The sequence below is a fragment of the Musca autumnalis genome, unplaced genomic scaffold (genome assembly GCF_047663935.1).
Source record: "Musca autumnalis isolate F117 unplaced genomic scaffold, ASM4766393v1 scaffold_3, whole genome shotgun sequence".
NCBI lineage: Eukaryota > Metazoa > Arthropoda > Insecta > Diptera > Muscidae > Musca > Musca autumnalis.
This window is the reverse complement of record NW_027411866.1, coordinates 230,274,671-230,298,819: the sequence shown is the minus strand read 5'-3', so window position 1 is coordinate 230,298,819 and position 24,149 is coordinate 230,274,671. Positions and strand designations below refer to the sequence as shown.

Here is a 24,149-nt window from a genome sequence, read left to right as displayed (position 1 = left end):
GTCGTGGATTTTTTAAAATATTTTTCAAACACTTCCAAAAGGTCGTGGATTTTTTAAAATATTTTTCAAACACTTCCAAAAGATCGTGGATTTTTTAAAATATTTTTCAAACACTTCCAAAAGGTCGTGGATTTTTTAAAATATTTTTCAAACACTTCCAAAAGGTCGTGGATTTTTTAAAATATTTTTCAAACACTTCCAAAAGGTCGTGGATTTCTTAAAATATTTTTCAAACACTTCCAAAAGGTCGTGGATTTTTTAAAATATTTTTCAAACACTTCCAAAAGGTCGTGGATTTTTTAAAATATTTTTCAAACACTTCCAAAAGGTCGTGGATTTTTTAAAATATTTTTTAAACACTTCCAAAAGGTCGTGGATTTTTTAAAATATTTTTCAAACACTTCCAAAAGGTCGTGGATTTTTTAAAATATTTTTCAAACACTTCCAAAAGGTCGTGGATTTTTTAAAATATTTTTCAAACACTTCCAAAAGGTCGTGGATTTTTTAAAATATTTTTCAAACACTTCCAAAAGGTCGTGGATTTTTTAAAATATTTTTCAAACACTTCCAAAAGGTCGTGGATTTTTTAAAATATTTTTCAAACACTTCCAAAAGGTCGTGGATTTTTTAAAATATTTTTCAAACACTTCCAAAAGGTCGTGGATTTTTTAAAATATTTTTCAAACACTTCCAAAAGGTCGTGGATTTTTTAAAATATTTTTCAAACACTTCCAAAAGGTCGTGGATTTTTTAAAATATTTTTCAAACACTTCCAAAAGGTCGTGGATTTTTTAAAATATTTTTCAAACACTTCCAAAAGGTCGTGGATTTTTTAAAATATTTTTCAAACACTTCCAAAAGGTCGTGGATTTTTTAAAATATTTTTCAAACACTTCCAAAAGGTCGTGGATTTTTTAAAATATTTTTCACACACTTCCAAAAGGTCGTGGATTTTTTAAAATATTTTTCAAACACTTCCAAAAGGTCGTGGATTTTTTAAAATATTTTTCAAACACTTCCAAAAGGTCGTGGATTTTTTAAAATATTTTTCAAACACTTCCAAAAGGTCGTGGATTTTTTAAAATATTTTTCAAACACTTCCAAAAGGTCGTGGATTTTTTAAAATATTTTTCAAACACTTCCAAAAGGTCGTGGATTTTTTAAAATATTTTTCAAACACTTCCAAAAGGTCGTGGATTTTTTAAAATATTTTTCAAACACTTCCAAAAGGTCGTGGATTTTTTAAAATATTTTTCAAACACTTCCAAAAGGTCGTGGATTTTTTAAAATATTTTTCAAACACTTCCAAAAGGTCGTGGATTTTTTAAAATATTTTTCAAACACTTCCAAAAGGTCGTGGATTTTTTAAAATATTTTTCAAACACTTCCAAAAGGTCGTGGATTTTTTAAAATATTTTTCAAACACTTCCAAAAGGTCGTGGATTTTTTAAAATATTTTTCAAACACTTCCAAAAGGTCGTGGATTTTTTAAAATATTTTTCAAACACTTCCAAAAGGTCGTGGATTTTTTAAAATATTTTTCAAACACTTCCAAATGGTCGTGGATTTTTTAAAATATTTTTCAAACACTTCCAAAAGGTCGTGGATTTTTTAAAATATTTTTCAAACACTTCCAAAAGGTCGTGGATTTTTTAAAATATTTTTCAAACACTTCCAAAAGGTCGTGGATTTTTTAAAATATTTTTCAAACACTTCCAAAAGGTCGTGGATTTTTTAAACACTTCCAAAAGGTCGTGGATTTTTTAAAATATTTTTCAAACACTTCCAAAAGGTCGTGGATTTTTTAAAATATTTTTCAAACACTTCCAAAAGGTCGTGGATTTTTTAAAATATTTTTCAAACACTTCCAAAAGGTCGTGGATTTTTTAAAATATTTTTCGAACACTTCCAAAAGGTCGTGGATTTTTTAAAATATTTTTCAAACACTTCCAAAAGGTCGTGGATTTTTTAAAATATTTTTCAAACACTTCCAAAAGGTCGTGGATTTTTTAAAATATTTTTCAAACACTTCCAAAAGGTCGTGGATTTTTTAAAATATTTTTCAAACACTTCCAAAAGGTCGTGGATTTTTTAAAATATTTTTCAAACACTTCCAAAAGGTCGTGGATTTTTTAAAATATTTTTCAAACACTTCCAAAAGGTCGTGGATTTTTTAAAATATTTTTCAAACACTTCCAAAAGGTCGTGGATTTCTTAAAATATTTTTCAAACACTTCCAAAAGGTCGTGGATTTTTTAAAATATTTTTCAAACACTTCCAAAAGGTCGTGGATTTTTTAAAATATTTTTCAAACACTTCCAAAAGGTCGTGGATTTTTTAAAATATTTTTCAAACACTTCCAAAAGGTCGTGGATTTTTTAAAATATTTTTCAAACACTTCCAAAAGGTCGTGGATTTTTTAAAATATTTTTCAAACACTTCCAAAAGGTCGTGGATTTTTTAAAATATTTTTCAAACACTTCCAAAAGGTCATGGATTTTTTAAAATATTTTTCAAACACTTCCAAAAGGTCGTGGATTTTTTAAAATATTTTTCAAACACTTCCAAAAGGTCGTGGATTTTTTAAAATATTTTTCAAACACTTCCAAAAGGTCGTGGATTTTTTAAAATATTTTTCAAACACTTCCAAAAGGTCGTGGATTTTTTAAAATATTTTTCAAACACTTCCAAAAGGTCGTGGATTTTTTAAAATATTTTTCAAACACTTCCAAAAGGTCGTGGATTTTTTAAAATATTTTTCAAACACTTCCAAAAGGTCGTGGATTTTTTAAAATATTTTTCAAACACTTCCAAAAGGTCGTGGATTTTTTAAAATATTTTTCAAACACTTCCAAAAGGTCGTGGATTTTTTAAAATATTTTTCAAACACTTCCAAAAGGTCGTGGATTTTTTAAAATATTTTTCAAACACTTCCAAAAGGTCGTGGATTTTTTAAAATATTTTTCAAACACTTCCAAAAGGTCGTGGATTTTTTAAAATATTTTTCAAACACTTCCAAAAGGTCGTGGATTTTTTAAAATATTTTTCAAACACTTCCAAAAGGTCGTGGATTTTTTAAAATATTTTTCAAACACTTCCAAAAGGTCGTGGATTTTTTAAAATATTTTTCAAACACTTCCAAAAGGTCGTGGATTTTTTAAAATATTTTTCAAACACTTCCAAAAGGTCGTGGATTTTTTAAAATATTTTTCAAACACTTCCAAAAGGTCGTGGATTTTTTAAAATATTTTTCAAACACTTCCAAAAGGTCGTGGATTTTTTAAAATATTTTTCAAACACTTCCAAAAGGTCGTGGATTTTTTAAAATATTTTTCAAACACTTCCAAAAGGTCGTGGATTTTTTAAAATATTTTTCAAACACTTCCAAAAGGTCGTGGATTTTTTAAAATATTTTTCAAACACTTCCAAAAGGTCGTGGATTTTTTAAAATATTTTTCAAACACTTCCAAAAGGTCGTGGATTTTTTAAAATATTTTTCAAACACTTCCAAAAGGTCGTGGATTTTTTAAAATATTTTTCAAACACTTCCTAAAGGTCGTGGATTTTTTAAAATATTTTTCAAACACTTCCAAAAGGTCGTGGATTTTTTAAAATATTTTTCAAACACTTCCAAAAGGTCGTGGATTTTTTAAAATATTTTTCAAACACTTCCAAAAGGTCGTGGATTTTTTAAAATATTTTTCAAACACTTCCAAAAGGTCGTGGATTTTTTAAAATATTTTTCAAACACTTCCAAAAGGTCGTGGATTTTTTAAAATATTTTTCAAACACTTCCAAAAGGTCGTGGATTTTTTAAAATATTTTTCAAACACTTCCAAAAGGTCGTGGATTTTTTAAAATATTTTTCAAACACTTCCAAAAGGTCGTGGATTTTTTAAAATATTTTTCAAACACTTCCAAAAGGTCGTGGATTTTTTAAAATATTTTTCAAACACTTCCAAAAGGTCGTGGATTTTTTAAAATATTTTTCAAACACTTCCAAAAGGTCGTGGATTTTTTAAAATATTTTTCAAACACTTCCAAAAGGTCGTGGATTTTTTAAAATATTTTTCAAACACTTCCAAAAGGTCGTGGATTTTTTAAAATATTTTTCAAACACTTCCAAAAGGTCGTGGATTTTTTAAAATATTTTTCAAACACTTCCAAAAGGTCGTGGATTTTTTAAAATATTTTTCAAACACTTCCAAAAGGTCGTGGATTTTTTAAAATATTTTTCAAACACTTCCAAAAGGTCGTGGATTTTTTAAAATATTTTTCAAACACTTCCAAAAGGTCGTGGATTTTTTAAAATATTTTTCAAACACTTCCAAAAGGTCGTGGATTTTTTAAAATATTTTTCAAACACTTCCAAAAGGTCGTGGATTTTTTAAAATATTTTTCAAACACTTCCAACAGGTCGTGGATTTTTTAAAATATTTTTCAAACACTTCCAAAAGGTCGTGGATTTTTTAAAATATTTTTCAAACACTTCCAAAAGGTCGTGGATTTTTTAAAATATTTTTCAAACACTTCCAAAAGGTCGTGGATTTTTTAAAATATTTTTCAAACACTTCCAAAAGGTCGTGGATTTTTTAAAATATTTTTCAAACACTTCCAAAAGGTCGTGGATTTTTTAAAATATTTTTCAAACACTTCCAAAAGGTCGTGGATTTTTTAAAATATTTTTCAAACACTTCCAAAAGGTCGTGGATTTTTTAAAATATTTTTCAAACACTTCCAACAGGTCGTGGATTTTTTAAAATATTTTTCAAACACTTCCAAAAGGTCGTGGATTTTTTAAAATATTTTTCAAACACTTCCAAAAGGTCGTGGATTTTTTAAAATATTTTTCAAACACTTCCAAAAGGTCGTGGATTTTTTAAAATATTTTTCAAACACTTCCAAAAGGTCGTGGATTTTTTAAAATATTTTTCAAACACTTCCAAAAGGTCGTGGATTTTTTAAAATATTTTTCAAACACTTCCAAAAGGTCGTGGATTTTTTAAAATATTTTTCAAACACTTCCAAAAGGTCGTGGATTTTTTAAAATATTTTTCAAACACTTCCAAAAGGTCGTGGATTTTTTAAAATATTTTTCAAACACTTCCAAAAGGTCGTGGATTTTTTAAAATATTTTTCAAACACATCCAAAAGGTCGTGGATTTTTTTAAATATTTTTCAAACACTTCCAACAGGTCGTGGATTTTTTAAAATATTTTTCAAACACTTCCAAAAGGTCGTGGATTTTTTAAAATATTTTTCAAACACTTCCAAAGGGTCGTGGATTTTTTAAAATATTTTTCAAACACTTCCAAAAGGTCGTGGATTTTTTAAAATATTTTTCAAACACTTCCAAAAGGTCGTGGATTTTTTAAAATATTTTTCAAACACTTCCAAAAGGTCGTGGATTTTTTAAAATATTTTTCAAACACTTCCAAAAGGTCGTGGATTTTTTAAAATATTTTTCAAACACTTCCAAAAGGTCGTGGATTTTTTAAAATATTTTTCAAACACTTCCAAAAGGTCGTGGATTTTTTAAAATATTTTTCAAACACTTCCAAAAGGTCGTGGATTTTTTAAAATATTTTTCAAACACTTCCAAAAGGTCGTGGATTTTTTAAAATATTTTTCAAACACTTCCAAAAGGTCGTGGATTTTTTAAAATATTTTTCAAACACTTCCAAAAGGTCGTGGATTTTTTAAAATATTTTTCAAACACTTCCAAAAGGTCGTGGATTTTTTAAAATATTTTTCAAACACTTCCAAAAGGTCGTGGATTTTTTAAAATATTTTTCAAACACTTCCAAAAGGTCGTGGATTTTTTAAAATATTTTTCAAACACTTCCAAAAGGTCGTGGATTTTTTAAAATATTTTTCAAACACTTCCAAAAGGTCGTGGATTTTTTTAAATATTTTTCAAACACTTCCAAAAGGTCGTGGATTTTTTAAAATATTTTTCAAACACATCCAAAAGGTCGTGGATTTTTTAAAATATTTTTCAAACACTTCCAAAAGGTCGTGGATTTTTTTTTAAATATTTTTCAAACACTTCCAAAAGGTCGTGGATTTTTTAAAATATTTTTCAAACACTTCCAAAAGGTCGTGGATTTTTTAAAATATTTTTCAAACACTTCCAAAAGGTCGTGGATTTTTTAAAATATTTTTCAAACACTTCCAAAAGGTCGTGGATTTTTTAAAATATTTTTCAAACACTTCCAAAAGGTCGTGGATTTTTTAAAATATTTTTCAAACACTTCCAAAAGGTCGTGGATTTTTTAAAATATTTTTCAAACACTTCCAAAAGGTCGTGGATTTTTTAAAATATTGTTTCAAAAATTGTGGATGTGGATTTTTTAAAATATTGTTTCAAAAATTGTGGATGTGGATTTTTTAAAATATTGTTTCAAAAATTGTGGATGTGGGTTTTTAAAAATATGTTTCCAATGTTTTCTTTTTTCATTTCCAGTATAATTTCCGAAATGTACACCGCCGAGGAGCCACCATTGGTAGCCTATTCGAAATTACTCAACATGTTGGTAATATCACGAGGTATAGCCTCATCAGGCTATTACGATTATCGTTATCCTGTGGCTGTGAATTTTGCCCGGATCGGCTCGGATATTCTAGAAGTTCTAATGGATGCCGTGATGACATTTGTGGAACAATATAAAGCCGACAGCAACAACGAACTGCATTCGCACATTGATTTGGGTAAAGTTGATATTGCTTGTATTACTGCTGAGGAACAAAATCGCGAGGAATTACAAGAGCTGTCACCCAATGCTCTTAAAGCATTCCACATCACATTGAGTGGAGCAAAAATAACAGCCAAGGCATTATCTTCCTTTTTGGCAGCCATTGATACGGCTTCACCGATTATTGGAGCTTCCTTCGATCAACAGCATACCTATGAAAGTCTCAGGCTAACCGAACGTTTACGCATACCCGGTTTGAGGTCGTACAATGAAAATGAACTCTTCGCCCTGGCCTATATGCAAAAGCATTGCAGTACATCGATAGCGGATAAGGATTATGCCAAGATAAAGCCACATGTTGAACAACAATTGGCTGAGAGATACTTGTAAGTAGTGAGGATTTGAATTTGTTGGGATTATAAGGTGATTAACATTTTTCTTCTTCATTTTTCTTTTAGATTTAATGCCACCTGGAACCACATACAATTTTTACCACTTGCCTCTAGTTGTCATGTACCTTCAGTACGCTGCTCAAATATTCTATAATTTTATGATTTAATTTTATTTATCTAACTAGACTCTCAACTTATATTTGAATTCCATTTAAATGACATGGCTGAGGGTGTAATGCGAAATCAATTTGTCAATTGGTCCAACTTCATAAACCTTGCACCCAAGAACTTGCCATATGCAGCTTATTTTTACAAACAAAACATACACATTCATATACATAAATATAATTATGTGACACATTCATTCCGATTCCCTCCTGCCCTTACCCCCTTACTTTCCAGCTTAGAATAAAATAATTTTTTAATTTTTTTTTGCATTTTTTTAATCGATTTCCATATATGTATGTTCACAACTATAGTTTTACATATATATGTATGTATGTAAGTGCAGTAGTTTAAATTAACTTCTAATACTAGAATTCATACAAATTTTGAAATTTTTGTTAACTATTCCATAGGTATAGACTGTAACAAAATACGACTTACATTACAAAACAAAGCAAAAAAACATAATTATAAATGAAAAAGATATTTATTTTTGTAGAATTTATATAAAGTTTTTAAAAAATACGAAAATATATTATGTAAGAACTCTAAAGTATACCATCTACAATAATTTATATAATTTTGTCATAAAATTAATAAAGAAATATTTAGTGTGTGTGTGTTTACACTAATGAAGAAATTCGTAGACATTTGTTGTTTTTACTGTATTATATTTTCGTGACCTAATTCCACTTAAGGCTGACATGGAAATGCGTTCGGTGCAGTGTCATTTCTCATTTGTTTCGTCGACATTCACTGATATTCGTCTTCTACAACCGGGATTCGTTCTGTAGCCTACATTTTTAGGTTCGTACGACAGACCCATTCTCGGTACCGAGGTCAATATTCCTACCTTGCGAAAATAATTACTACATAGGAATTCAATGAGGTTCGGAGGCCTTTAATAATAATTACTCAAAAGGTTAATTTCGTAAAGGAGTACAAAAGTTTAATGGGTGTCAACATCGAATTGTTTAGCTGCTCTAAATCCCATCCGGGATGAACATGGTGTCATCGAACTCGGAAAGCTGTCCGGTTGTTCGTAACTACAAGTCATGGTTGCTTGATAAAAAGGGACATTGTAGTCAAATTATGGCAGCTCTTCCGCCGGAAAAAAAACTATAAGCGATAGGACGTTTACTACTTTGCTGCTCCTTTTGAAGTCAAATCGTTTACTGGACGAACTTGTAAAATTACAAAAGGATATGTGTGTGTATTCGTTTGCTTTGCGATTAAGGCCATTCCTTTGGAGGTAGTGTCGGATTTGTCCAGTGTCTATTTCATGACCGCATTAAATAGGTTTATTGCTTGTCGAGGTTGTCCAAGAACTATATTTTCCGATAATGACAATCGTAAGCGCTTCTCGTGGACTTAGAAAACGATTTTATTCGCTTTATTCGTGATAGCTGTGATTCGACCTCTGATGCTCTTGTACATCAATGTCTGTCGTTGAAATTCATTCCAGCTGGTGCACCACATATGAGTTATCTCTGGGAAGCTGAAGTTAAGAGCTTTAAACAGCATTTTCGGAAGCCTTGTCGAAATCTTCGTTTCACTTTTGAGAAATTGGCGACAGTTTTAGTTCGAATAGAGGCTTGTCTTAACTCGCGTTCACCTCAAGTCACTCCACGCTGTTTGAGGATATTGAGCAGACAACCCTCCGGCCAAGCTTGAAATGTTGTGTAGTCATTTATATGTGTGGTCGCCAGTCGTACGTGGAATTGAGGAACAAGAATTCCAAGGCCCGTAGAGTGAAACAAGGAGTTCCCCAAGGTGGGGTGATATCTCCGGAGCTGTTTTAACCTCTACCTCTCATGTATTTCGACACTTCTTGACGGCATTTAGATAATATTTCATCGATGTTACCACGTTTTTCCACGCGAGGAATATGAAAATATCCGCCACTAAATCTACGGCCACTCTGTTCACCACATAGACTGTAGAGGTGAACACTGAGTTGAATGTCATGGTCGATGGTAAAATGAGTTTAAATTCCTAGCACAAAGAACCACAAAATTCTAGGGGTCACATTCGACAGCATGTCTAGCAAAAATTCACTAATGAACATTTTTCCATAGAAAAAACTAAAATTTTTCTATAGAAAAATGTTCATGAGTGAATGTTCATTGGTGAACTTTCTCTATAGAAAAATATTAATTGTTGAATTTTTGTATAGAAAAATGTTCATTAGTGAACTTTTTCTATAGAAAAATGTTCATTAGTGAACTTTTTCCATAAAAAATAAACTTCTTCTATAGAAAAAAGTTCATTGGTAAACTTTTCTATAGAAGAATGTTCATTGATGAACTTTTTCCGTAGAAAATGAAAAATTTTCTATAGAAAAAGTTCACCCTCCTAAGCGGGGATTTTAACAGGAAGTATGAACTTGCTCCTGCAACAAGTAAAAAAGTATCAGTCGGCTTTGCCGACAGAGATATGTCCTCAGCCTATGTGAATTGGAACTTTCATCTACGGACAGATCGAATGTATTTAGGGTCTTTTCGGAATTTTGTGGCACTTTTTGGACATATGAACTTGCTATACATTTCCAAAGGATCTCCGAACAGACCCTAAACTGCACTTGGACACAAATGTTGAACTTTTGTGGAGGAGGTATCCTAAAGAGATGACCAATATGGGCTATTTTAGAAGTTAAATTAAGTTTGGACAAAATATGACGAAGGCCAAATTTTGGACCAAATCGGTTTATTAGTTCGAGAGTTATTGTGCTCTCCAGCTACTACATATGGTGCCATAGGAGTTTTTTTTACAATTTTCGGGTTGTTTTCCCAAGAAGTATGGATTTGCCGCTGAAAAAACTTTTACCGTTGTAATTGAGACAGCGATTGTAAGTTGCTTCAACAAAAATCGAAGTGATTCGGGAGCAGGTCTTAAAGTGAACTTATCTAAAGTTTTGTGTGGGAGGTACCCGAAGGAGTAGATAAATATAGTCCATATTCGAACCTGATCTATATCTGGTAGATATGGCTTATCTTCGAACTTAAACTAAGTTTGGACAAATGATTACAAAGGCCAAATTTTGGACCGTATCGGCAGATCCATTCGAGAGTTAAACTGCGCTCCAACGACTACACACGGTGTTATAGGGTTTTTCAGGCTACTTTCTTAGGAAGTATTGACTTGCCCCTGATGAAACTTGTACGTCGTTGGAGGGCAGTGATTACAAGTTGTTACAACAAAAATCAAAGCGATTCGAGAGATGGCCTAAGCTGAACTTTTCCGAAATTTTGTGTGGGAGGTACCCGAAGGAGTGGACCGATTGGGTCCGTATTGGAACCTAATATAAGTCTGGTAGAAGTTTCACGATGTGCAAAGTATGGACCAAATCGGTTACTGCCTCCAAGAGTTATCGTGCGCACAAATTTTCCGAAATTTTTCGAACTTTTGTGAGGGAGGTACCGATAGGAATTGACCGATATAGCCTATCTTCGAACTTAAACTAAGTTTGGACAACATATTACGAAAGCCAAATTTTAGACCGAATCGAGTTATTGTGAGCCCCAGCCAACCAGACAGGAGGACGGATATGGCTAAATCAAATTGTTTGAAATGGATTTCGTCCAAACATACTTGGGGTCTGAAATAGGGATAGGTAATCGAGGTCAAAAATCGACTATTTGATCTTTCGATTTTTACCTTCAACGGAAAAGTCGACTTTTCGATCATTCGATTTTCACCTTTAACATAAACGTCGATTTTTCGATTATGATCAAAGTCGACTAAATCGATTTTTGATCGATTTTATAGCTTTTTTGATACATATCGCTGTCAACAGAGGGTGTTATTACAATATTTGTCATATAAAAAATGTTGGGTAAGAAAATCGATAGTGGACCATGAATGGTCGACTTTTCGATTTCTCTATAAGCAGAGGTCGACTTCGATTTTCAGACTTTTCAAACCAAAAAGTCGTCTAATCGATTAATCGAAAGTCGACTTGCCTATCCCTAGTCTGAAACCATTATTTCAATGAGGTACATTTTGCCCGTACGAAAGTGTATATACCCTCGTTAGCATAAATGCTGAGGGTATAATAAACTTACCAATATTTTATAAAAACACATAAAAACATTGTTACAACAACAAGATCAACTGCGGCTTACAACGTTGTGGTGATTAAATGTACTGCAGAAGAATCACACAGGAAGTCTGTTCAATGCAGACCTATCTCTTTTGAATCTAGTTTTAATGATACGTACATGGAATGTATATAGCTAACAGTCAAGTGTGAACTGCTAGCTGAACTCCAGGTTATAGATCCAACATTAGCCGGCTTATGGAAGGTTATAACCGACAGGTCTTAGGGGACTTCAATGCACGTCATGAGTTGTGGCATTTGGCCCTAGATTATAACGACCAGAGTTGTATAGCTCTATATGAGCAGATTAATAGGTCTACGTTTTGTACGGTTGATGAAGACGCCCCTCGAGAATTTGCGGAGAGTGCCACAGATCGAAAGAAATAACTATCGTGTCACCTGATCTGACAAATGACAGACTTCATCTTCTGAGCGCTGACGATTATCAGGATTTTGTATGTATGTTTGTTAACACATTACAAAATATCTATCCTAAGGTCAATTGATATTCGTGGTAAATTGTGTGAGAGGCCCGAGACTTTTCAGCCACATATTTTAAAATATGTGAAATTTTGACATTCAAAAAATTTTGTCGTTTTCGAATCATGTGTCGCAATAGATGACGATAAAAACATGCCAGTGTTACCGGGTCTGTGGTAAATGTATTTTAAAGTAGTATATATTTAAAGCATACCTTCAGGCTCAATGATTCACATTGGAGTGTATTAATAAAATCGGTCCATTTTAAGAGTGATTATTGCGCCTGCAGGTATACCTTTACATAAAAATTTTACAAAATACATTAACTACAAGCACGGTAACACCTTCAATGTTATTTTTTAACGCCATCTGTTGCCGGACGTGATCCAAAACAAAAATATATAATACAATAAGATGGGACATTTCCATTGCTAGTATATATCGACAGATAGCGCTGGTGTTCTAACTTAATGTGATGTTACAATATCGTGACATGGAATTATGTTATATTTAACATAGTTTACATTGGTGTACGCTTTTGTTTCTGTTAATTATCTGTTATACATAAACGCCCTCTATGCTTGAATATTAAAATTAACTCCATCCAAAAAGACCAAAATTTTTTGAATGCCATATTTTCACATGTTTTAAAACATATGGCTGAAAAGTTTCGGGCCTCTCACACAATTTACCACGAATATCAATTGAAATGTAGGGAAGTAGTTTTTATTCAACAATGAATATTTTTCTATAGAAAAAGTTCACCAATGAACATTTTTCTATAGAAAAAGTTCACGAATGAACATTTTTCTATAGAAAAAGTTCACCAATGAACATTTTTCTATAGAAAAAGTTCACCAATGAACATTTTTCTATAGAAAAAGTTCACCAATGAACATTTTTCTATAGAAAAAGTTCACCAATGAACATTTTTCTATAGAAAAAGTTCACCAATGAACATTTTTCTATAGAAAAAGTTCACCAATGAACATTTTTCTATAGAAAAAGTTCACCAATGAACATTTTTCTATAGAAAAAGTTCACCAATGAACATTTTTCTATAGAAAAAGTTCACCAATGAACATTTTTCCCATAGAAAAAGTTCACCAATGAACATTTTTCTATAGCAAAAGTTCGCCAATGAACATTTTTATATAGAAAAATTTCACCAATCAACATTTTTCTATAGAAAAAGTTTACCAATGAATATTTTTCTATAGAGAAAATTTTCCGAAATTTTTCGAACTTTTGTGAGGGAGGTACCGATAGGAATTGACCGATATAGCCTATCTTCGAACTTAAACTAAGTTTGGACAACATATTACGAAAGCCAAATTTTAGACCGAATCGAGTTATTGTGAGCCCCAGCCAACCAGACAGGAGGACGGATATGGCTAAATCAAATTGTTTGAAATGGATTTCGTCCAAACATACTTGGGGTCTGAAATAGGGATAGGTAATCGAGGTCAAAAATCGACTATTTGATCTTTCGATTTTTACCTTCAACGGAAAAGTCGACTTTTCGATCATTCGATTTTCACCTTTAACATAAACGTCGATTTTTCGATTATGATCAAAGTCGACTAAATCGATTTTTGATCGATTTTATAGCATTTTTGATACATATCGCTGTCAACAGAGGGTGTTATTACAATATTTGTCATATAAAAAATGTTGGGTAAGAAAATCGATAGTGGACCATGAATGGTCGACTTTTCGATTTCTCTATAAGCAGAGGTCGACTTCGATTTTCAGACTTTTCAAACCAAAAAGTCGTCTAATCGATTAATCGAAAGTCGACTTGCCTATCCCTAGTCTGAAACCATTATTTCAATGAGGTACATTTTGCCCGTACGAAAGTGTATATACCCTCGTTAGCATAAATGCTGAGGGTATAATAAACTTACCAATATTTTATAAAAACACATAAAAACATTGTTACAACAACAAGATCAACTGCGGCTTACAACGTTGTGGTGATTAAATGTACTGCAGAAGAATCACACAGGAAGTCTGTTCAATGCAGACCTATCTCTTTTGAATCTAGTTTTAATGATACGTACATGGAATGTATATAGCTAACAGTCAAGTGTGAACTGCTAGCTGAACTCCAGGTTATAGATCCAACATTAGCCGGCTTATGGAAGGTTATAACCGACAGGTCTTAGGGGACTTCAATGCACGTCATGAGTTGTGGCATTTGGCCCTAGATTATAACGACCAGAGTTGTATAGCTCTATATGAGCAGATTAATAGGTCTACGTTTTGTACGGTTGATGAAGACGCCCCTCGAGAATTTGCGGAGAGTGCCACAGATCGAAAGAAATAACTATCGTGTCACCTGATCTGACAAATGACAGACTTCATCTTCTGAGCGCTGACGATTATCAGGATTTTGTATGTATGTTTGTTAACACATTACAAAATATCTATCCTAAGGTCAATTGATATTCGTGGTAAATTGTGTGAGAGGCCCGAGACTTTTCAGCCACATATTTTAAAATATGTGAAATTTTGACATTCAAAAAATTTTGTCGTTTTCGAATCATGTGTCGCAATAGATGACGATAAAAACATGCCAGTGTTACCGGGTCTGTGGTAAATGTATTTTAAAGTAGTATATATTTAAAGCATACCTTCAGGCTCAATGATTCACATTGGAGTGTATTAATAAAATCGGTCCATTTTAAGAGTGATTATTGCGCCTGCAGGTATACCTTTACATAAAAATTTTACAAAATACATTAACTACAAGCACGGTAACACCTTCAATGTTATTTTTTAACGCCATCTGTTGCCGGACGTGATCCAAAACAAAAATATATAATACAATAAGATGGGACATTTCCATTGCTAGTATATATCGACAGATAGCGCTGGTGTTCTAACTTAATGTGATGTTACAATATCGTGACATGGAATTATGTTATATTTAACATAGTTTACATTGGTGTACGCTTTTGTTTCTGTTAATTATCTGTTATACATAAACGCCCTCTATGCTTGAATATTAAAATTAACTCCATCCAAAAAGACCAAAATTTTTTGAATGCCATATTTTCACATGTTTTAAAACATATGGCTGAAAAGTTTCGGGCCTCTCACACAATTTACCACGAATATCAATTGAAATGTAGGGAAGTAGTTTTTATTCAACAATGAATATTTTTCTATAGAAAAAGTTCACCAATGAACATTTTTCTATAGAAAAAGTTCACGAATGAACATTTTTCTATAGAAAAAGTTCACCAATGAACATTTTTCTATAGAAAAAGTTCACCAATGAACATTTTTCTATAGAAAAAGTTCACCAATGAACATTTTTCTATAGAAAAAGTTCACCAATGAACATTTTTCTATAGAAAAAGTTCACCAATGAACATTTTTCTATAGAAAAAGTTCACCAATGAACATTTTTCTATAGAAAAAGTTCACCAATGAACATTTTTCTATAGAAAAAGTTCACCAATGAACATTTTTCTATAGAAAAAGTTCACCAATGAACATTTTTCCCATAGAAAAAGTTCACCAATGAACATTTTTCTATAGCAAAAGTTCGCCAATGAACATTTTTATATAGAAAAATTTCACCAATCAACATTTTTCTATAGAAAAAGTTTACCAATGAATATTTTTCTATAGAGTAAGTTCACCAATGAATATTTTTGTATAGAAAAAGTTCACCAATGAATATTTTTCTATAGAGAAAGTTCAATAATCAAGATGTTTCTATAGAAAAAGTTCACCAATGAACATTTTTCTAGAGAGAAAGTTCACCAATGAATATTTTTCTATAGAGAAAGTTCACTAATGAACATTTTTCTATAGAGAAAGTTCACTAATGAACATTTTTCAATAGAGAAAGTTCACTAATGAAGATTTTTCAATAGAAAAAGTTCACCAATGAAAATTTTTCTGTAAAAAAAGTTCACCAATGAACATTTTTCTATAGAAAAAGTTCACCAATGAACATTTTTCTATAGAAAAATTTCACCAATGAACATTTTTTTATAGAAAAAGTTCACCAATGAACATTTTTCTGTAGAAAAAGTTCACCAATGAACATTCACTAATGAGCATTTATCTATAGAAAAAGTACACCAATTATCATTATTCTATAGAAAAAGGTTATTTTTTATAGAAAAAATTCACTAATGAACATTTTTCTATAGAAAAAATAAACTTTTTCTATAGAAAATTTTTCATGAGTAAATGTTCATTGGCGAAATTTTTCTATAGAAAAGTGTTCATTGGTGAACTTTCTCTATAGAAAAATATTCATTGTTGAACATTTTCTATAGAAAAATGTTAATTTGTGTTCATTGATAAACTTTTTCTAAGAAAAATTTTTATTAGTAATTTTTTCTATAGAAAATGTTCATTGGTGAACTTTTCTCTAGAAAAATATTCATTAGAGAACTTTTTCTATAGAAAAATGTTCATTAGTGAACTTTTTCTATAGAAAAATGTTCATTAGTGAACTTTTTCTATAGAAAAATGTTCATTAGTGAACTTTTTCTATTTTTCTATGGAAAAATGTTCATTAGTGAACTTTTTCTATAGAAAAATTTTCATTAGTGTACTTTTTCTATAGATAAATGTTCATTAGTAAACTTTTTCTATAGAAAAATATTCATTAGTGAACTTTTTCTATAGAAAAATGTTCTTTAGTGAACTTTTTCTATAGAAAAATGTTCATTAGTGAACTTTTTCTATAGAAAAATGTTCATTAGTGAACTTTTTCTATAGAAAAATGTTCATTAGTGAACTTTTTCTATAGAAAAATGTTCATTAGTGAACTTTTTCTATAGAAAAATGTTCATTAGTGAACTTTTTCTATAGAAAAATGTTCATTAGTGAACTTTTTCTATAGAAAATTGTTCATTAGTGAACTTTTTCTATAGAAAAATATTCATTAGTGAACTTTTTCTATAGAAAAATGTTCATTAGTGAACTTTTTCTATAGAAAAATGTTCACTAGTGTAGTGAAGTTTTTCTATAGAAATATGTTCATTAGTGAACTTTTTCTGTAGAAAAATGTTCATTTGTTAACGTTTTCTGTAGAAAATGAACATTTTTCTATAGAAAAAGGTTCATTGGTGAACATTTTTATATAAAAAAACGTCCGGGACGAACGCAGTGGTGGCCAGGGGGGCCAGGGGGCCAGTCTACCAGTCTTAGATGAGGTTTCAATATGGATTCAATCGGTCAACTTCTTCGGGTACCTCCCACACAAAAGTTCGGAAAAGTTCAGTTTAGGACCTGCTCACGAATCGCTTTGATTTTTGTTGTAACAACTTGTATTCCGAAATATTGGGTGGGAGGTACCCGAAGGAGTGGACCGATAGTGACCATATTCGAACATCCTCTATGTCTGGTAGTAGTTTCACGATGTCCAACGTATGGACCAAATCGGTTACTCACTTTAAAACCTATCGTGCGGACAATTTTCCCGACCATTTTCGAACTTTTGTGGGGGAGATAACCGAAGGAGTGAACCGATATGAGCTATCTTCGAACTCAAACTAAGTTTGGATAAAATATTACGAAAGCCGAATTTTGGACCGAATCGGTTGATCTGTTCTAGAGTTATCGTGCGCTCCAGCCAGCCAGACAGACGGACATCGGTAAATCAACTTCAAATTACCTGAAACGGATTTAGGGTCTAAAACCATTATTTTAATGAGGCTCATTTTGCCCGTGTGAAGGTGTATATATACCCTCGTTAGCATAAATGGGAAAGGGAACAATTTCCGCACGGAATTTTCACTCATGATTGCCCTGATAATCTTCTTTAGCCATTATGTTTACACCAAACAACTTACCACTTTGCCTTGTAATACAAATAAAGTAAAAAACAGATTTATTTTTTACAATAATTTATTTAGTTTTTTATATTTTATTAAATTTTTCATTTATTTATTTTATTGTATCATAAAGGAATGCCTTTTTTGTAATGAAATAATGTTGGGATTAATGGAGTAGGGAAGGGGATTTGGGAAAACAACAAAAAATGTTTGACTGCTAACGAATTGATTATATGTTTTGTTGGTCAATATGTTGTGTGTGTGTGTTGGTCTGTGAATATGTCTGTAGAGTGTAATTGTGGCCTATAAATGTAACTTTGTTCTATAATTATTTGTTTTGTTTGCAAAATATGGACTTTTGTTTATAGAATTAAATAGCTGGACTTGGACTTAGATTTTGATTATTTTTGCCTTTTTGGTTTGGTTACTGAGCTTCTATGTTTTCGTTCCTAAAGTTTCTTTGGTGTGTGTGTGTTTATTGTGGAAGAGATGTGAAAAGTTTGTTGGGGTAGAGTTTTTAACAAAACAAAAAATATTGAGGAGTAGGGAAAAAAAATATGACTGAGGAAGTTTAATTATTTAGTTGACATTTGTTTGGATTTCTGATAGGTTAGAGTTGTTTGTTTCTGGTTTTTGTTTTAATTTATTTTTGGTTTTTATAACGATTTATAAAACTTTTTTTTAGAATATTAACAACATTTTTTCTGTTTTTTTTCTTTGTTTATTTTTGGTTTTCCTCATCGTCGTGTTTGTTTTGTTTATTAGCCATTATTTGTTTTTGTTTTTTCCTTTAGTTATTTCATCTAATGATTTGTTTAGCTTTGACTAGCGTTAATTATTTAGTAAAGAGTTCTCTTGGGGGTTATCTTTGTCTTGTATTGGGTCATTCCTAAGTGAGGAAGAAGGAGGAAGAGGAGGAGTTTCCTCCTATTTTGTAATTAGAGTGAAGTGTATTGTTTGTAGTTATGTGTGTAAGGTTAGATTTTTTTGTTGCTTTTATCGTCTTGTCGTTATCGTTTTAGTTGGGGAGTTTTTCTCTTTGTGTTTTTTTTTTGTTATTTTTTATTGTTTGTTTGAGTTCTTGCATTGGTTTTTTTATTGTGATAAATTTACATTAGATTTTATTTTAATTTTTTATTTTTCTTTGGTTTCCTTTTTTTCCTTACTTTGTTGTTAGTTACAGTTTGTTTTTGTTATTTTTTTGTAATTATTATTATTATTTATTTTTTAATTTGTTGTTATTCTTATAAAGTTTATTGTTAATACTTTTGAGGGTTTTTAATGATTTGTTTGTTATTTTTTGTATTTTAATAGTTTCTTTATTTGTATTTTACCTTTTCTAAATTATTATTTTGTATATATAATTTTAAGTTTTTTTGTTTTGTTTTATTTAATTATTACATTTAAAAAATATCATAAGCATCATTTGTTTTTCTCATTAATTTTATTCATAATTTTATTTTGCAATCTTACATTAATTTTTCTTTTTCTAAATTAAAAAATGCTTTCGAAATGTGTAAATTTGGTAAAACAAATACCAAAGACTGTAATATAAAATAGCAATGAACCAAAAAAGAAAATAGTTTTTAACCCAGATAAAGCCACTGGTCGTTTAAACGCCACGAAAAATGGTTGCAAAAATTGACGTAAAACTCTGGTTTTTTCGAATATTTTTGTGGGGTTTTTTGCATTTTGTTATAGTGTTGTCTGTTATCTGTGATTTCACGCTTACAAAGCTTCATTTGACCTATGCATTTCCATGCAATTGGCCTCAAACCCAAGCTATTCAAAAAAATCGACTTTTTTGTAATTTTCGACTTTTGATGAAAAATTTAAATACGCGATAAAAATTTAATCATAAATGTTAGAATCATATAAAGTCAGGGAATTGTTTGGAATATAGTAAGAGTATTTTCTCAATCAAAAACCAAGGGATTGGCATATAAGGATACACCTATATTACCCTCCAAAATTTTTGGCACTTTTAAAAGAAAGCCCGATTACAGAAAAACTAAACGTTTTAGAAAAAAAAGTTATTTTTTAAAAAATGCTTAAAATGTCTCAAAAATATAATTTCCATAAACAATTTTAAGTTTTCTCGCAAAAAAAATTCTCGGCGCTAAGTGGGTTAAAAAACAATTTTTGTTTTAACACGATGGGATTTGATCAGAAGGAATTCCTACCTTTATTTCGTCTTGCTGAGGGTTTCTTGTGTAGAGAAAAGATATATTTAGTTAAACAGGAATCTATTTTTAGTACACAGTCCACATAAACTGCAGACTGATAAGCATGTGTAGCATATCTGCTAGCATTGGTCCTTCGAGGTGGATCGGTGGCCAAAACCAAGAACGCTGGAATGCTGAGAATTTGACTGACTACACGCAGAAAAACATATGTTAGAAATATGTTTGGATCCAAACAAATATTTGTTTGGGACTGATTGCAAACAAATATATGTTTGGATCCAAACATATTTTAAACAAATATATGTTTTCAACATTTTGTAACATATTTCAATTTTATTTGTTTGGGTACCAACATATTTTTTTATGGGTGGAGAGAGGATTTTTGTCAAAGAGAGTAACAACAGGGCTCTCTCTACTATAGAAGACCTCAACGGAAGTCGTCTATTGTATAGAAGACCTCAACGGAGGTCGTCTATTTTATAGAAGATCTCAAGGGAGGTCTTCTATTCTATAGAAGACCTCAACGGAGGTCCTCTATTCTATATAAGACCTCAACGGAGGTCCTCTATTCTATAGAAGACCTCAACGGAGGTCCTCTATTCTATATAAGACCTCAACGGAGGTCCTCTATTCTATATAAGACCTCAACGGAGGTCGTCCATTCTATAGAAGACCTCAAGGGAGGTCGTCTATTCTATAGAAGACCTCAAGGGAGGTCCTTTATTCTATAGAAGACCTCAACTGAGGTCCTCTATTCTATAGAATACCTCAACGGAGGTCCTTTATTCTAAAGAATACCTCAACGGGGGTCCTCTACTCTATAGAAGACCCCAAATGAGGTCCTTTATTCTATAGAAGACCTCAACTGAGGTCGTATGTTGTATAGAAGACCTCAACGGAGGTCCTCTATACTATAGAAAACCTCCACGGAGGTGGTCCATTCCCTAGAAAAACTCAACTGGTGTCATATATTCTACGGAAGACCTCAACGGAGGTCCCCTATTCTATACAAGACCTCAAGGGAGGTCCTCTATTCTATAGAAGACCTCAACGGAGGTCGTCTATTCTATAGAAGACCTCAACGAAGGTCGTCTATTCTATAGAAGACCTCAACGGAGGTCGTCTATTCTATAGAAGACCTCAACGGAGGTAGTCTATTCTATAGAAGACCTCAACGGAGGTCCTCTATTCTATAGAAGACCTCAATGGAGGTCCTCTATTTCATTGAAGAACTCAACGGAGGTCCTCTATTCTATAAAATACTTCAACGGAGGTCCTCTATTCTACAGAAGACCTCAACGGAGGTCCCCTATTCTATAGAAGACCTCAACGGAGGTCCTCTATTCTATAGAAGACCTCAACGGAGGTCGTCTATTCTATAGAAGACCTCAACGGAGGTCGTCTATTCTATAGAATACCTCAACGGAGGTCGTCTATTCTATAGAAGACCTCAACGGAGGTCGTCTATTCTATAGAAGACCTCAACGGAGGTCCTCTACTCTATAGAAGACCCCAAATGAGGTCCTCTATTCTATAGAAGACCTCAACGGAGGTCCTCTACTCTATAGAAGACCCCAAATGAGGTCCTTTATTCTAAAGAATACCTCAACGGAGGTCCTCTATTCTATAGAAGACCTCAACGGAAGTCGTCCATTCTATAGAAGACCTCAAGGGAGGTCCTCTATTCTATAGAAGCCCTCATCGGAGGTCCTCTATTTCATTGAAGAACTCAACGGAGGTCCTCTATTCTATGAAATACTTCAACGGAGGTCCTCTATTCTACAGAAGACCTCAACGGAGGTCCCCTATTCTATAGAAGACCTCAACGGAGGTCCTCTATTCTATAGAAGACCTCAAGGGAGGTCCCCTATTCTATAGTAGACCTCAAGGGTGGTCCTCTATTCTATAGAAGACCTCAACGGAGGTCCTCTATTCTATAAAAGACTTCAACGGAGGTCCTCTATTCTACAGAAGACCTCAAAGGAGGTCCCCTATTCTATAGAAGACCTCAAGGGAGGTCCCCTATTCTATAGTAGACCTCAAGGGTGGTCCTCTATTCTATAGAAGACCTCAAGGGAGGTCCTCTATTCTATAGAAGACCTCAACGGAGGTCCTCTATTCTATAGAAGACCTCAACGGAGGTCCTCTATTGTATAAAAGACTTTAACGGAGGTCCTCTCTGCTATAGAAGACCTCAACGGAGGTCCTCTATACTATAGAAGACCTCAACGGAGGTCCTCTATTCTATAGAAGACCTCAACGGAGGTCCTCTATTCTATAGAAGACCTCAACAGAGGTCATATATTCTATAGAAGACCTCAACGGAGGTCCTCTATTCTATAAAAGACTTCAACGGAGGTCGTCTGTTCTACAGAAGACCTCAACGGAGGTCCCCTATTCTACAGAAGACCTCAAGGGAGGTCCTTTATTCTATAGAAGACCTCAACGGAGGTCTCTATTCTATAGAAGACCTCTCCGGAGGTCCTCTATTCTATAAAAGACCTCAACGGCGGTCCTTTATTCGATGGAAGACCTCAACGGAGGTCCTTTGTTCTATAGAAGACCTCAACGGAGGTCCTCTATTCTATAGAAGACCTCAACGGAGGTCCTCTATTCTATAGAAGACCTCATCGGAGGTCCTCTATTTCATAGGAAAACTCAACTAAGGTCATATATTCTATAGAAGTCCTCAATTGAGGTCCTCAACTGCGGTAATGTATTCTATAGAAGACTTCAACTGAGGTCCTCTATTCCGTAGAAGAACTCAACTGAGATCATATATTCTAGAGAATACTTAAGTTGAGGTCCTCTATTCTATAGAAGACCACAACTGAGGTCCTCTATTCTAAGAATACACTGACTGAGGTCCTCTATTTTATAGAAGAGCTTAAACTAAGGTCCTCTGTTCTAAAGAATACTTCAAACTGAGGTCCTCAATTCTTTAGAAGACCTCAGCTGAGGTCCTCAATTTTAACTGAGTTCCTCTATTTTATAAAAGACCTTAATTGAGTTCCTCTATTCTATAAAAGACCTCAACTAAGGTTCTCTATTTTATAGAAGATCTCAACTGAGATCCTCTATTCTATAAAAGACCTAAACTGAGGTCCGCTATTCCATGAAAGACCTCAACTGACCTCAAGTGAGGTCATCTATTCTATAAAGACATCAACTGAGGTTTTATAGAAGACCTCAACTGAGATTTTCTATTATACATATAAAAACCATTAACTGTGGTTTTCTATTCTGGACAAGGCCTCAAACTGAGGAATATGGAAATGTCCGCCGCTAAGACCTCAACGAAGGTCGTGTATTCTATAGAAGACCTCAACGTAGGTCGTCTATTCTATAGAAAACCTCAACGGAGGTAGTCTATTCTATAGAAGACCTCAACGGAGGTCCTCTATTCTATAGAAGACCTCAATGGAGGTCCTCTATTTCATTGAAGAACTCAACGGAGGTCCTCTATTCTATAAAATACTTCAACGGAGGTCCTCTATTCTACAGAAGACCTCAACGGAGGTCCTCTATTCTATAGAAGACCTCAACGGAGATCCTCTATTCTATAGAAGACCTCAACGGAGGTCCTCTATTCTATAGAAGACCTCAACAGAGGTCATCTATTCTATAGAAGACCTCAAGGGAGGTCCTCTATTCTATAGAAGACCTCAACGGAGGTCCTCTATTCTATAAAAGAGTTCAACGGAGGTCGCCTATTCTATAGAAGACCTCTCCAGAGGTCCTCTATTCTATAAAAGACCTCAACGGCGGTCCTTTATTCTATGGAAGACCTCAACGGAGGTCCTTTGTTCTATAGAAGACCTCAACGGAGGTCCTCTATTCTATAGAAGACCTCAACGGAGGTCATCTATACTATAGAAGACCACAACGGAGGTCCTCTATTCTACAGAAGACCTCAACGGAGGTCCCCTATTCTACAGAAGACCTCAAGGGAGGTCCTTTATTCTATAGAAGACCTCAACGGAGGTCTCTATTCTATAGAAGACCTCTCCGGAGGTCCTCTATTCTATAAAAGACCTCAACGGCGGTCCTTTATTCGATGGAAGACCTCAACGGAGGTCCTTTGTTCTATAGAAGACCTCAACGGAGGTCCTCTATTCTATAGAAGACCTCAACGGAGGTCCTCTATTCTATAGAAGACCTCATCGGAGGTCCTCTATTTCATAGGAAAACTCAACTAAGGTCATATATTCTATAGAAGTCCTCAATTGAGGTCCTCAACTGCGGTAATGTATTCTATAGAAGACTTCAACTGAGGTCCTCTATTCCGTAGAAGAACTCAACTGAGATCATATATTCTAGAGAAT

The 24,149-nt window shown here is 32.9% G+C and overlaps 1 protein-coding gene across 4 annotated transcripts in view; it reads left to right on the top strand.

Moving 5' to 3' along the window:
• Window positions 1-7,898, top strand: part of goe (endothelin converting enzyme 1) — a 309,104-nt gene extending 301,206 nt beyond the window's left edge. For all 4 annotated transcript variants that reach the window (XM_073977156.1, XM_073977157.1, XM_073977155.1 and 1 more), the window contains 2 exons: window positions 6,467-7,081; window positions 7,154-7,898. In XM_073977156.1, coding sequence (XP_073833257.1) covers window positions 6,467-7,081; window positions 7,154-7,241 — 703 coding nt within the window. In that variant the 3' untranslated portion in view covers window positions 7,242-7,898. The remainder of the gene's footprint in view (window positions 1-6,466; window positions 7,082-7,153) is intronic.
• The last annotated feature ends 16,251 nt before the right edge of the window (window positions 7,899-24,149 follow it).